The sequence below is a fragment of the Aaosphaeria arxii genome, assembly GCF_010015735.1.
Source record: "Aaosphaeria arxii CBS 175.79 unplaced genomic scaffold BU24scaffold_2, whole genome shotgun sequence".
In the NCBI taxonomy this organism is placed as follows: domain Eukaryota; kingdom Fungi; phylum Ascomycota; class Dothideomycetes; order Pleosporales; genus Aaosphaeria; species Aaosphaeria arxii.
In genome coordinates, this window is record NW_022983475.1 from 815,707 (window position 1) to 830,788 (window position 15,082).

Sequence of the window (15,082 nt, forward strand, 5' to 3'; positions counted from 1 at the left end):
GCAATTATGTAGGTAGGGAGTGCGACGGGCTGAGATGATTATCGTTTTGCTACGAGGACTGTTCGTTACTGGTACCGTAATTATTTGTTACTGGTACGAGGACTGCCAGCTGCATATGCGCCAGACGCCATTGCCAGCATGTGTGTAGCTTCAATTCGTACACAAGCGGGCAAGGCTGCTACCAAAGTTACATCTTACGGGCAGTTATGCCGTGTGTTGGCAATTCCCGATGACGCAGCGGAGGGGATCTCTAACCTGGCTGGCGCTGGGCGAACACAACTGAATTTGCCTAGAATAACACTCATACCTCGTACATATGTCAGGCACACAGCAGGTCCCCAGAATTCATCCTGCTAGTGACGGAGTAGTTCTCGTAGTCGGCTACCTCGCAGTCAACTCATCTAAATCATCTAACCGTCCCTCTAACTACAAAAAGCATAAGAAGATGGCCTGGTGGGTATCCGTATCTATGCACTACCGAGTACTATCATGTGAATAACCTCATAATGGATTACCATAGGAATATCTGGTCGAAGGATGTCTCTCATCCTCTGCCAACTATGCCTACGTCAGTTTGATAGACTTGCGGTACTGATTATAATTTGTATACCATGCAGTGACCCGTTCTTCTCTATGGATCAACAATCAACTTGTACTCACCCCGTTGTGCCTTACCAGTACATACGATGCGTTTGAAGATATCTATTTACGCCGTCAGCCAAACAACATCGCTCCGGACTAATAGCGCCCCCATCTAGAGCTCAGTAAGCGGTCGAGGTCAACGTACCTGTAACACCTAAATGCTCACCCGTTTGTTTTCATTGTCCGTCGTACTGTCCGGCGGCGTGTCCGTCGACGGTTGTGCCCGTTTAGTTCATTCAGGGTCTTCCAAGATTCGCCCGCCTGTCCAATGCCTACTCGTAGGTAGATGGACGAGCAGAATGCCATCCATGCCTTGCAATACCATTACATTATCGTGTCATACCATGTCATACCGTGTCCAACCCAGATGCTAATAAATGCTGAACGCTGCCCTGCACGCACTGCCCGGGTTGCCGGTGTTGGTACACTGCACTCGTAGGCTAATTCGGACACCCAATCAACTATCGCCATCCATTTCTCTGCTACTCTATCTGCGATCTTGCCACGATATCATCACCAGCCGGGATATTCCCTATATTCCAATTTGCTCTCTTCATTGCGATATCGTCCCTTCGACCTCTGCGAAGATCATCCAGTCCACCACCTATTCATTGAGAGTACTGCGTAGGGACTACCGTACCTTATCAGGTATCTTCAACCCGGAGAGATTTCGAAGACTTCTGATTGGCCAATGGCGGCCCCCAAAACTTAGTCAGCATCCTTCCGAGGACTCTCCCATGCAACTTGCATTCAACACGATCACTACTCAAGATCAACGCGCATCTCCATTTCGGGATCGTCGCACGCCTAAGAATTCCTCCCAGGAACAAATGGATAGTTGGATAAGTAGACCTTTTCATTGATCGTGTCTATGCCAGCGTAAAGTTGCGTGGAGCAGGAAGGCAAATATTGCTCTTGCTCGATGGCGTACAAACGCCCTCGTGCAGTCTCCCCTGCCGGGTCGCAAAAGCGAACCCGCGGCATCGATGTAGCATCCAAGACCATCAAACTAGGAACTGAACTACCTTCTCTGGATGATGGAGACGACGGAGCATTCGTCCCCGTCTGGAAGCAAACCGTGACCGATGAACGGGGCCGCAGGAGACTGCACGGTGCCTTCACAGGAGGCTTCAGTGCAGGGTAAGTCTGACAAACCAACCATGGGATCGATCATTTTTCTTGACTTGTCCAGCTATTTCAATACCGTCGGCTCCAAGGAAGGATGGACTCCAAAGGCCTTTGTGTCGTCGCGATCAAATCGCAACAAGGATCAGCCCAAACCTGCCGGACAACGCCCGGAAGACTTCATGGATGAAGAGGATTTGGCCCAGGCTGCAGAATCCCGTCAACTTTCAACTACACAAGGGTTCTCCAGCATAGGTGACTCTGGTAAGCAATCTGGTCCTCAGGACCAGTTCTCCGCGCTGTTCAACGTCGGCGAGGAGACTATAGGAGTGAAGATAATTCAAAAGATGGGATGGCGGCAACGACAAGGCATAGGGCGTAAGATCAGACGAGAAGCACGTCTGGGTGATGGTCATGATCCAAAGGACAGCTCCGAACGCCACCTGTTCGCGCCAGCAGATGTCAAGACCGTGACCATAACATCTGAGAATTCTCGCAAAGGACTTGGATTTGAGTCTGAAGCACGCCTTTCGACGAAGACCGCTGAGGATGAGGATGAGGATGAGAGACCGGGTCTGGCTCTACCTTTCTTGGACAGCACCAAAAGGGCCCTTGGACCGAAGAAGCCTTCCGTGAAGAAGAGCTCATTCGGTGTGGGTGTACTGAATGACACAGGCTCTGACGATGAGGACCCATATGAGCTTGGGCCAAAGATATCGCTCAAGCGAACTATAGGGAAAGACAAGAAAGCAAAGAAGCCAAGCAAGTTCAGCAAACCCGGTGGCGAGAGACATGTCTTCGTTTCGAAGAAGGAGGCTCCCCGCACAACAACCTCGTTAAGCTTTAGACCACCAAATGACGGAAAGCCTCCATTGAGAGGTTTTGTGTTCGCGATACAAGTTGTCATACCAAGCAAGCCCCACTACCCACCACCGAAGATCCCCGCGGACTGGAAATCATCGAAGAAGGTTGGCAATGAAACAGATGCTACCGCCTTTCAATCTGTTGCGGATGCGGCCAAAGCGTCTACTCTCGATTCGAAAGCTCGAGCGGATCTGCTAGGAGAAACTCCTTTACCAGGAAAATCCGTCTTTGATTTTATATCGAAAGAGAATCGCGATCGCATCGCCGCTCTGACCGGCAAAACAAATCTACCCCAAGGCTTAGGTGAATCCGCGCCCGCAGGATCAGAGAACGAAGGTCGAAAAGATTTATGGAGTTTTGTTCCCGTCCTCGACAAGTCCACCGCTGCTGGTGCTCTGGCCAAGGGAGCGACAGGATGGATGCCATACGCAGAAGACCCCAGTAAACGGACGCGGTACATCAACTTCCTCGAGCTCAAATCCGGCCTAAAACAAGACCTTCCCGAGAAAGCACCTGGAGCGTCGGTATCAGACTGGGTCAAGGAAATGCAGGAATTCGCACACGCAGCCCAAGTCTTCAAACCGACGAGTGGAATCATGGCGTCGCGATTCACTTCTTCAAGCACCTCTACGACAGCAACGGGAGACACCACCGGAACAAACCTCCTGCACAAGCCAACACCAAAGGCCGAAGACCCGGCAGAGAGCGCGGCGAAGCTCGGAATGTACGGTGCGATGACCCGGACCGTGATACCTTTCCTTCCATCCCGACTGCTATGCAAACGGTTCAACGTCAAGCCACCGCCAGACGTGCCGTTCAGTGCGGAGTTTACCGCCGAGAACACGTCGAAAACTCAGCAGGCGGTTTCGAAAGCCGCTCTCGACAGCATGATGCGAGAGCTATCGACCCAAGGTTCAGCATTGCAACGTCCTGACTGGATGACGCAGCCAAAACCTGAGGCGGCGGCGGCTGTCAAAGAGCATGCTACGGTGGATGTCGAGAGCAATGAGGCGCTCACACAGGAGCGCGCACCAGAAGATGTCTTCAAGTCTATATTCGGCGATGATGACGATGACGACGAGTGAAACCTATATAGCTCCACCATATTAGATAAAAGAGAGATTAATCCCAAACCAGTACTCCGTATATTCCATACTCAAATAACAAATCCTTTCCAAAGTGAACCCAGACCTCAGTACTCCCTAAACCCCAACAACCATCCTTACAGTCCCATCCCCTTCCCCTTCCCCACCCTCTTCCACCTCCTCCCTACGAAACCCCAACCCCTCATAAACCCCAATCGCCCTCTCATTCCCCCCCGCAGCCGCAATCCTCACGAACCCCTCCACCCCCCTCTCCCTCGCAACGCCCTTCGCGCACTCCACCGCCGCAGCCACAAGACCCCTCCCTACGCCCTTGCCCCTAGCCTCCGGAACCACGAAGAGCGCGAAGATCTCGAATGTCACTGGCGTGGATGCTGCAACCTCTGTTGATGTGGTGCTGGCGTCGAGGGGGCCGTAAAGCACTGTCGTGCCAATCCAGTTTTCTCCGCTTGCGACTGGGTCCTCATCCTCAACGACATCCTCGCGGCCATCCAGTGGCGATGGCGATGGAGAGACAGCGACGAAAGTAACAGCGAGCGGATTACGCAGCCTGGCGTCCCATTCCGCGTGTGTGAACGCTGCTTCGCGGGCGTGGGTGGAGGAGAAGGCGGAGGGGGAGAGCAGGAGAGATGTTAGGCGGAGGTGCTTGTGGGAGGCGAGGATGCGGGTCCAGGTTGAGGGGTTGGGGTGGGATTTGGGGAGGGGGTGGATTGTGTAGGGGGGCATTGTTGTGGTTCTGGTTGTGGTGTTGGTGGTGGTAGTACGCTTACGGTGTAGTTTACATGACCGTGTACGGAAGGTGGGTATGATAGCTAGCAATACGAAATAAATGTTTTTGGGAGACTATGGAATGGTTGTCAAGAGTAGTGATACAAAAATTTGTCCTTCAGAGTGAAGGCTGAAGAGTGGAATTGTTAAAGATAAATAGCGATGTCATTATGCCAAGCATCGTGAGTCAATCGAGTCATCCCAGCCGTTACATGCCCGGTATACGAGAGTCTCCCGTGGAACTTAAGTCTCTTTTTCTTCAACGGAGCAATGCACAGATATTGAAGAATCTATTGCAACTTGTGGTGTATATTTTGTCGCAGGTCGATAGAGGATAAGACTATGCGTCGTTAGTGTAGTACCAATTCCAGGACACGGCTCACTTATAAAAAGAAACGGCCGCCCCAAGGACGACCTAAAGAGTACCAAGTATGCCCACCATCACATGCTCCCACCTTCAAGCAAGCATAACATGCAGGTTGCCATACCTCCCAAACAGACCTCCGGACACTTCCCCCCATCCATGCTGATGAGCGAGCCAAAACAAGAGAAGTCTACTTGTCACTAACCATCCACTTATGAAGAACAGTCCATACTTGATAAAACTGGGCGCATGCACAGCAGATCGCCTTGATGGACAGGTCGAAACCTTGACGCTCACTCTTGAGAGGTCCCATCGCAACGTCGAGCCATGCACACACAACGCCAGCCCCCGTCAGGTACAGATGTCCCCTTCGTAGTGATCGGTTGGCAAAGACTCTTCGCTCTTGTATGACGCCTCAAATCTTCCGCACGAATGTAGACAAAGCGCCATTGGCAGCCAGGATGGTAGATCTACAATCGTGCTGCTCTTCGGTACAAGCCGCCCGCCGTTACTCATATCTTCTCCGTCCAGACCTTTATGTTCGCACACCTGCAATATCAGCTCCAAGAAGATCCTAATCGATTATGCACAACAACCGCACTCATCTCTACCCCATACACCTGTAATCTCGTCTCTCTCCGGTTGTGGCTGCATTGCTCTCTGAGACTAGTCTTTGTTTCCGCTCCGTGTTTGGAGGGCATGCTATACGGACAAAGGACATCCTCAAAAACCGCGTGATCTAGGCAAATAGATGGCCAGAGACAAGAACAAAGTATTGTTCTGGTAAAATAGAAATGACGCTCGTCTCTTCACCTGCACGCTGAACATGCTGGCTGACGATTAACACGACTGGCCGGACATTGCCGAAGCAACAGTGTCTGATGGTGAGATACCTTGACACAGGTTTCCAAACATATGAGGAGAAACGCCAGGGTTGGAATATTGGTTAGGATTTGCATCCTTGTTGGGATCCGTGGCAAGCAGGTTCAAAGACACTGTGCCAGGAGAGAGACGCACGGAATAACTTACTGTAGAGCTTGAAGTAACTCCAAAATTCTGAAAGGCTTTAAAGCGCTGCGTACCCGGTTCAAAGATGCGTAGTCTACCATGCCACATCGAGAGAGTGACCCTTCAGATTCAGAATCCGGAGCGTGACGTCCTGCCGAGATTACGCTGAAAGCATAATCGCAATACCAACATCGTGACGTTGAGACTTCGCTAGGTTCAATAAGCACCTTTCCGACGAGTGAATCTCAACGACCAAGAATCTTGAAGACGATGTGATATGTTCGAGTGTTTGGCTTGGCAATAGATACCGAGGGCGTGCTCTTCTTACTCTTCCGGGTATCTTCTAGGTGGTATGGTGACCATTGCATTTTTCTCTTCGATACCAGGTGTTGCAGCTTGCCAGACAGCTTCGGGAGTTGCTCCAATACTTTAACAGCAGCGCATAAATCCAAAGACAGTCCTCATTCGAGGTGCCCGACGTCTTCCACCAATTTTCTCCACAGCGGGACCGCTCGAATGTTTGTATACTGTCCATAATGACCAGAGTCTGGTGTCCAGATGAGTGAATCGACGTGGTCCTCTTATGAGGACTTTAACGCCCCGACAGGCACATGAGACACCCATTAAAGCATAGCTTCCCGGACCACGGAACATCCTTTTGCACGATTTGCAGCAAGTCCAGCGCTCGAAAGCGCGGCGAGCCACGGTTAGGCTAATCAGATGCCCGGCGACTTGACCGCGATGCTGCCCCTTGCGATTGGCGAGGAGATTCCAGAAGATGATTAGGGTTAAGATCCGAACCATTCCCACTCATGTAGTCAACCCGACGTTACCATCAGGGCAGATTGGTTAGCATACGAACTCCGAATTGACCATGCTAAGAGGCCAGGGAGTGTGCCATTGACCAAATCTTAAGAAATACAAGAGCTGCTGTAAGGCATTTCAATTTGGAATTGAAAGGAAGGCTCGGCTACTGTGAAGAAAGCGACATGCATGAGAAGATGCTTATAATAGCGAGAGAGGAGAGGCGAGAGGTAGAGGTATGCGATTGTCCCGCCATCATCGACAGTACTCAGAAAGTCTCGGAGGATGTTTGGTGATTCGAGGCCGGTGACTGGAGGATAGAATTGAATTGTTAAACAGCAAGCGTTGAAAGTGATTTTGATTAGACTTGGTTGTGCTATAAGTTGGGGAGGAAGCCAACGTTGTAAAGTGTAGTGGCAGTTGGAGACGCGCCGAAACGCGCTAGTTCTCTAGTGTCACCACGCTTTCACGTTCTGACGTTCTCCAACTCGTTCTTGAATGTATTAGTAAGCGAGCTTTGTGCAAACATTAATTCACTACCACCAAGATATCTTGCCATCCCATCAGATCCAATGATTGAACTTTGCATTTAGGCCAAATTCTATCATGGCAACTGTAGAAAAGGCCGTAGACGCGGCCGCTGAATTTATAGAGCCCTATCTAGAGAGAACATCAAGCAAATCATCTTCGAGCAGCACAACGAACGTATCGGATCCACAATCCCTCGTTAACCAGGCACTGTTCCACCTACAAGTCATCAATACCGCTGAGCAAGCACAGGAACCTGATGCCCCTTACGATGGATCCTTATTCGGGGTTGCATATGGACTTCTGGACATCATTACAACACTCGGATTACTGCCCTTCCTCTCTCCAGATGTGGCGTTTGGTCAGCGTCCTCGTTCTGTTTTAAAGGATGCCATTTCAACATCACCCTCCCATGACGACGAATTCCTTGATCAAGTGATCACAAAACTTTTACCCATCCTCAATCAAGATGGATCTGGCGTCCAACCTCTACTTTCTCAACGTATACTTCCAGATGTCCTATCCGCTCTTGCCGAGCTAGCATTGTCTCCACGGACCAAAAGTTCATTCCATGCTACATATGAACCATCGTTCCGGTCACTTTTGGCCTCAACCTCAACATCAAGGCTTTTGCCTATTCTTACATCATTTCTTGGGCAGGAGATCCCACCATGGCTACGACAACCGCTCGCGAAAGAGCTAGCCTTGATCCCTTTAAGAGCCCACGGAGTGCGCCATACTGTTGAATTCCTGTCTTTATCCTACCTCTCCAAGAATGCGAAACTTCCTGAAGGTGCATCCTCCGAACCCTCACAGATTCCTATTCCTCTCGAGGCAATCACACATGTTTCAAGACTGTTATCAGCCGCACCAAGTGGTATGAACGTTGACGATTGGTTCACTCAACTAGCCCCTCAGCTCTGGGCGCTTATCGATGGCAAAGAAGGCACAGAACTCAGCAGAGCTGCAGGTCAGATTGTTTCCGGGGGAATTTTGAATCGAAAATCAACCGGTGCTCCTGGCACCATTGGATGGACGTTATTTGTGCGACCGCTACTGGAGACTATCAGCCCACCTATTGCCACGAAAGGCACCTTGAGAAAGAGCACATCTGATCGTATTTTCGTAGATGATGTATCCCTGAATCTTGCATTGCGGCGACTTTCTGTCATTATAACTTCTTCTAATCACTCGGGTCTTATCAAACGCTTAGTCAGTCCCTTAATCCTTCCACTCTGGGGTCTAATGGCGTATGCCAAATCCCGAGTGTCCCTCAATACCGAATGGAGTACTCTATCTCGCAAAGTACTCTTACATTACCTTTCCGCCGCCTGCGATCCCAAAAGAGTAGACCAAGTTGCCCAGAATTTGTTCTGGGACGGGAGTGCAGCGTGGTCGTATGGGCCAGGCGCTGAAGGTGGTGTAGAGATCCGTCAACGACGACAGGATGATGATACTCTGGGATCCATGAACACAATATTGGCCCAGATTGGAGCTTTGGACGAGCGTATAAAGCTCTTCATTGACTTACTAGTGGAAGCAAAAACCGAAGACGAGGCTATCGCTTTTATTTTCCTACAAACCACCCAACGCTGGTTATCAACAGGGAAAAACACGGATAATAGCAAACTTATCACTGATGATCTATCAAATCCACTCGCAGCACTTGCAGAAGCAAAGCTATCGGAAGCGCTTGCGACCAAGTTCCAAGATCAGCTTGCTCGACAGCCACAGCACATCCTCGAATTCATGAGCCAGTTGATCAGCGGCTATGTAGAAGAACACAAAACGAGAACAAGAGAAATAAAGAATGCAGGAAAGCTGAGTAGAGCGAGTTTGAGGGGTATCGTTTCAGGAGGTGTCAAAAACAATGACACGATTACGAACAGCGACACAGAGGATTTGACGTCATTCGCGCTCAGTATTCTGAACAACCTCATAGGCGAAGTGGACTTGACTTCAGAAGCTGTGATACAGACTTTGACTAGTATCGTTCCCTTACTACAGTACCTTTCTCATTCTCATCCCGATTTACCCATCCAGCCATTGATCACCAATGCATCAGCCAACATTCTACATGTACTTCAAAAGGCGCAGGTCCCAGTGGTAGGCGAAAAAGACGAGGAAGATCTGCTCCACGAACAAAGAGATACTCTGAAAACAGTCCTAACAGATTTAACATCCCCCGAGCCACCCAATCGAACTTGGGCTATAACTACGCTTCGCAAGTTGATACTTGATCCGAATTCATTCAAATTGATAGACATACCTGCAACGACACATGCTCTCCTTTCGGCCTCAATCGCGGACCCGGAGTCATACGTGCATTCTGCAGCTATTCCAGTGGTTGTAGACCTTGCAGTGGTTGCACCAACCCCTACTCTGCGGATTCTGGTCGACGCGTTTGTTGATGTTAGTGAGCAATCATTGCGGCTGAAAGATACCAAAGAGATCGAACAAGCACTCGACTACCGCCTTCGTGTCGGGGAGATACTGCATCGATTTGTCGGAGAAGATGCATACTGGGTCACAAGTGCGAATGTACAAACTCGATACTCAAGCCTCAAAATGCTCGTCGAGGCCTCATTATCTCTTGCGAGTAGGCGTGGGCAACGACATCAGACACTCTCCAAACGCAATGAACTTGCAGAGGCAGAAAAACGGATGCAAGAAGAGGGAGAGGAAGCCTGGGGCGGCCCAATCCCCAACCTCCTAGACCCCGATGGCGAGAACGCTGATCAGCCTGAGCGTGACGCGCTACTGAAAATTATCGAAGGGTGGGAGGACACAGGCATCGAGGAAGACGTTCGTATTCGTAGTTCCGCTTTGTCCCTCTTCGCCAGACTTGCAGAACAAAGGCTAGACATGATGAGCAAAGCTATGCTTGCTGCAGGCCTACAGATGGTGCTTCAGATCCTAGTCGTTGAAAAAGGAGATGCCAAGGCAATCCTGCGACGAGCAGCACTGTTTGTCATCGTTGGCACACTAAAGGGAATGGATGTCTCAAGTGACAATGGAGAACTTTCCTCGGCATCACTAGATATGCGAGAGATTGATCAAATAGTGAACGTCACTGCGTGGGTCAAAGATGAAGACGCAGATCCGCTTGCTAGGTCCCATGCCCAAAGCATTCTCGAGGATATAGAGACTTGGAGGATGAAACAGATCTACAAGATCAGAGATGAGGGACTGAGAATGACGGACAATCTTGGGCTTGATGGAACACTGAGGGGATTGGATATAGAGCCCTTGTCTACCACAGAACATGGCAAGAAGGGCAAGCTGGTTCAGGAAATTGAGTAGTTACAATCATTATGCTTTATAGGGCGCGGGTATTTTCCCTGGCAGACTCAAAGGGCGTCCACCCAAGCTCCTCTCATATCCGAGAGCAGGCTGCCGGTTTGATTGCGATGCCCGTCACAATCTCTTAAACTCTATCCTCCATCTTTAGAAACCGTTTATTCTGCCGGGAATGCATATTCGTCGACTCGGTGGATAGTTCGATTCCGGCTTTTTGGCCCCTTGTTTTCAAGCTCAAGCTTGTTCCAAATTGAATTTCTCAACCCGTCATACTGGTATCGCGCGTGGCTTTTGGTTCGACTTTGTCTGCTGCGCCAATCCACAAGACGTTATTGCATCTATCCATCTCATAAGTATTTTTGTGATCGCAAGAAACAGCCGTGGCAAGCGGGTTCCGCAAAGTACTCCTTGCTTACCTTATGAGGACTTGTCCCAACGTTCCCGAGCTCACTCCGTTGACAAACTCTTCTGTGTTGGATAGCTGAATGTTCATGTACAGATCCACGGAAACGAGGCGGCCTTTGTATTCAGTCTCGCCCCACTTCAAGCGCACGATTATATCCTTATCGACCCTGTCTGCGTCAATTGGTAGTCCAGAGAAAACGGGAAGCGGTTCACTAACAAGCCCTGGAGCATTGGTCGTGGGTTAAATGGCGATACTCCCTATTGCAAGTTAGCAAATATTTACACCGAAATGAACGTCACAAACTAACCGACATATTGATGCAATCCGCAAGTGGGTAGGTTGGCGGAGTAAGTTAGACAAAGAGAGCAAGTAAAAGCTGGAGCTTCGTCAAGCTTGATGGAGTCGATAGCAATCGCCGTAGGGCTTGTGATGTCGCATAGCAGAAAGTCGAGCGGTGTATTGTTTTTCCGAGACTTAGCGCGCTCCAGAGCCGCCCCGCAGACACGCTAAATCAACATTCACTGGAGAGCAGCGTCGAGACGCATTCTTCAGCACGACATAATTCATCGTAGTTATATTTCAGTCCGTCCTGTTCTCAGTATTTTGAATCTTTTGATAAAAGATGCCTACAATCTGAAGCTCAACACATCTAAAACGCCTCGATGAAGCGCCTCTACATGCTCCTATACTGAAGTCCGTTAGTGTACAAGTACGTGATGCATACTCGATTCTCGAAGAATCCTCTCGGAGATAAGAGCTATTCTTCAGAAATGAATGGAAGTCATCGTAGTCCGATGAGAGGCGTACGACACTTGGACCACCAACAGCAATTTAGCTACGGTAACGGCAGTCCTTCCAACGGCTCCAGTTTGCACATTCAGCAAGCCACCGATGTCAGTTTCTTGAACAGCAGGACTTCTCATGTCCTATCTGGATACGAAACTCTACACATGACCTCAACAGTGTGAGTCTGGTGATCATCAGCTATCCTTTCAGCTTACCGCCACCATGCAATGATTCCACATTGTATCGCTCTAACGGCTTGCACACTGAGAGCTGAGAGGAGGAAGCTTGCATGCAATGACGTTGGGAATCCAAAAATCCTAGTTTCGACCTTGTAGATTGGCTGCAGGCCCACCGCCACGCTTATGACAACACCATTGTTCACTCTAGTGTTTGGGACGAAACATCGGAGACGTCACTGGAAACTTGGTCGACCGTAGACTAGGTGCAAGCGAAGTGTTCAGATCTTCTTGGAAAGACCTCTGAATAGCGACCAAGGCATATCCATGTGATGGCTCTTGCGGGACCAAGCTGCAGACCCCCACGACGTGATAGTATCTCCGAGAAGGCAAATCGATCAAGCATGTCTGGCTACCCTCGGTGATATGATCGCTCACGGTAAGGTAGGATGGCTGCCGGTAGTATGATGCGTTTGTTATCAGATACTCACCAGCATCACCAAACATCACAAAGAAGGCACTGAAGTGTGTAGGGCCATCCTAGCAAGCATTAGACGGATGTGGCCCATGGAATGATCTTCATTCATCTATAGAACCCCTCAAATGGGTATCGACCAACACTTGAAGAAATTGTCTTGTTGAGGACCACCACAAAGGCGTGACAACAAGCAGACGGGTCAATCACGTGCATTTGGGAACCTTCCTTGTTAATACCACCAGATGCCTTTTGCCCGGGGAAATTTGCGATAAGAAGACCCTTGATATTATTATCTCATTTGGTGTTCGAATTTGGCACGCTTTGGGTGACCAATCCCACCGCCAAGATCACGCCGCCATTTATATATATTAGCCGCATGCATCCCAATTTATGAACATTACTTCTTCAATCGAAAGAACCAAACCAACCCGCTCTCTCTTCCCCGGGGTGCTTGACTATCGACCCGCAAGCTGAGGTGCGATGTACTTGCAATGAAGTTGGGCAGGTTCACTCTCAAATTCATGTCTGCTCAGTTGGGCTGCCACACTGCGTCACAACCTCGTTCTTTGCAATGGGCTCTTCGATTAGGTGCGTGCTCCAAACTTGTATTTTTCTGACTTATGGATAGGTCGGCTGCCGGTTCCCTAAAATTAGCCTTTGGTCATTCACAAATATTTTGCACTACCGTCGGCTCAATGCTCCACGTTCTAGTACATGGACAATGCTCTGTGCTCGATATGCATGGGTAAATATTTCACTCGTACGCGAACTATTTTGGAGGAGACTTTGATGCCGAAAATAACACAGAAAGCCTGAGTAGATCCTACCTTCCGCTTGATTGGTATTCGCGCTCAGAATTGATTATATGGGCATTTATTCATTGGCCAGAGTATACAATCGCTATCGTGTTCTTCTAGCATGCAGTCTGTATTTTCAACACGCAAGAAAGACTGCCGTCCTTCACTACTAGTCTAGGCCTTGCAAACACTCAGATACCATTTCTGACCCTTGTTTCCACCGAGAGTGATGAGCTCGGCTCTCGTATCGCACAAAGTTTTACACGAACAGCTGCTAACCGTCAACGGTGCTGCATGTGTTCTATCGACACATTATGCGGCGTCCATCATGCGCTCCCCACAAACGATTCACATTGAACCTTGCTTCGACTAGCCAGATATAATTACGTCCCAACAACGTTCGGTAACGCAATGATTATGATCTACGGCCCTGGTAACATTCTGGACCAAATATCCGGCAGTCGCCTATCAGAGAGTAGCTGGGCGAGCTACTCTCTTGCATGTTCCATGCATACGTCCATCTTGGTCTTGCAGTCGAGTCCAATTGAAGCACTCCAGCATCCATCACTCTTCCTCTCCGAGCCGAAAGGTGTATGCGAAGCGGATCACCCAGGGTCGGTGCCGCCGTATCGCTAACTTGTGTGGCACACCACTCGATATGAAGTCTCGCGGAAAGTGGCCAGCCAGTGTCGCAAAGTGGCAGCGCTATGACGGAGACTGCAATATGCTTTATCCAGATTGGCAATACGGGGGTCTGGATACCTCAGCACCACACCAGATAGCACAGGTCAGCATATCTTTGGTCATTTTAGTACGTGGCGACCGTGGCATTTAGCATAACCAAGTATATGAAGGCAGCAGCCGTCTCTTAGCAGGAAGTCTGATATCCTGATCTGACACTTGTTTAACTTCTATAATACAAGACCTCGCCTCGCTCTCCGCATTCCGTAAACAACAAACGTACCCACTTCTTCTATTAAGAAATAAATCAAAGTCACTATGCAATACCGACTGGTATCGGCGCTAGCCGCCAGTGCTCTGCTCGCTAGTGTGAATGCACGCCCGATTGCTGGCACACAGGTACGTACTGTCAACTATGCGTCGTGCATCCCGGGACCACAGATGATCGATGTATGCTGACGACGCGTAGGACTTACCAAACATCATTGGTATCGGAAAGCCGTCTTCAGAGACTACCTGGAGCAAGAGGGAGGAAGCCGCCACTGGCGACGACATTTCCATCACTCCCCCATCCACAGAGATCATCTGGGGCCGTGACAACAAAGATAAGATCGAGCTCGGCAAGCCTTCAACTGAGATCACCTGGGGCAAGCGAGACCAACCCGGAGACAAAATTGAACTCGGCAAGCCTTCTACTGAAATTACCTGGGGCAAGCGAGATCAGCCAGCAGACAAGATTGAACTTGGAAAGCCATCAACCGAGATCACCTGGGGAAAGCGAGACCAAACCGGAGACAAGATCGAACTCGGCAAGCCATCCACCGAGATCACCTGGGGAAAGCGTGAAGAGGTCTCGGGCGACGACGACATCTCCATCACCCCTCCGTCCACTGAGATCATCTGGGGTCGCGACCAGAAGCCCAAGGATACCTTCTACCTCGGTAAGCCAAAGACTGTCGTCACCTGGGGAAAACGCGATCAACCCAAGGACAAGATCGAGCTAGGCAAGCCATCAACAGAGATCACCTGGGGAAAGAGGGATCAGCCCAAGGATAAGATCGAACTCGGCAAGCCGTCGACTGAGATTACCTGGGGGAAGAGGGACCAGCCAAAGGACAAGATTGAGCTCGGCAAGCCATCGACCGAGATCACTTGGGGCAAGCAGTAGTCTAGAGATTGTTTCAAATTCCTTCTTTTGTCTCGTAGTTCAAAAGCGGTAGGCAGGTTGTATGCATAGGCATGGTTTAGTTGC

The 15,082-nt window shown here is 49.7% G+C and overlaps 5 protein-coding genes across 5 annotated transcripts; 3 read left to right on the forward strand and 2 right to left on the reverse strand.

Annotated features, from left to right (window-relative positions):
- Window positions 1-1,064: 1,064 nt before the first annotated feature.
- Window positions 1,065-3,716, forward strand: BU24DRAFT_385496 (DUF1604-domain-containing protein; the record flags this gene model as incomplete). Its single annotated transcript, XM_033524879.1, has 2 exons — window positions 1,065-1,782; window positions 1,835-3,716. The coding sequence occupies exons 1-2, from the start codon at window positions 1,565-1,567 to the stop codon at window positions 3,714-3,716; spliced, it is 2,100 nt and encodes a 699-aa protein (XP_033387142.1). The 5' UTR covers window positions 1,065-1,564.
- A 117-nt stretch (window positions 3,717-3,833) lies between these two features.
- On the reverse strand, window positions 3,834-4,460 carry BU24DRAFT_458539 (uncharacterized protein; the record flags this gene model as incomplete). Its single annotated transcript, XM_033531643.1, has 1 exon — window positions 3,834-4,460. The coding sequence occupies one exon, from the start codon at window positions 4,458-4,460 to the stop codon at window positions 3,834-3,836; it is 627 nt and encodes a 208-aa protein (XP_033387143.1).
- A 2,793-nt stretch (window positions 4,461-7,253) lies between these two features.
- BU24DRAFT_418359 (uncharacterized protein) lies at window positions 7,254-10,613 on the forward strand. Its single transcript, XM_033526959.1, has one exon. The coding sequence runs from the start codon at window positions 7,285-7,287 to the stop codon at window positions 10,507-10,509; it is 3,225 nt and encodes a 1,074-aa protein (XP_033387144.1). The 5' UTR covers window positions 7,254-7,284; the 3' UTR covers window positions 10,510-10,613.
- Window positions 10,614-10,765: 152 nt separating this feature from the next.
- Window positions 10,766-11,225, reverse strand: BU24DRAFT_458541 (small nuclear ribonucleo protein F; the record flags this gene model as incomplete). The annotated part of the gene is made up of 4 exons (XM_033531644.1): window positions 10,766-10,844; window positions 10,923-11,078; window positions 11,129-11,169; window positions 11,220-11,225. The coding sequence occupies 4 exons, from the start codon at window positions 11,223-11,225 to the stop codon at window positions 10,766-10,768; spliced, it is 282 nt and encodes a 93-aa protein (XP_033387145.1).
- Window positions 11,226-14,148: 2,923 nt separating this feature from the next.
- BU24DRAFT_405559 (uncharacterized protein) lies at window positions 14,149-14,998 on the forward strand (the record flags this gene model as incomplete). Its single annotated transcript, XM_033525706.1, has 2 exons — window positions 14,149-14,229; window positions 14,300-14,998. The coding sequence occupies 2 exons, from the start codon at window positions 14,149-14,151 to the stop codon at window positions 14,996-14,998; spliced, it is 780 nt and encodes a 259-aa protein (XP_033387146.1).
- Window positions 14,999-15,082: the final 84 nt, after the last annotated feature.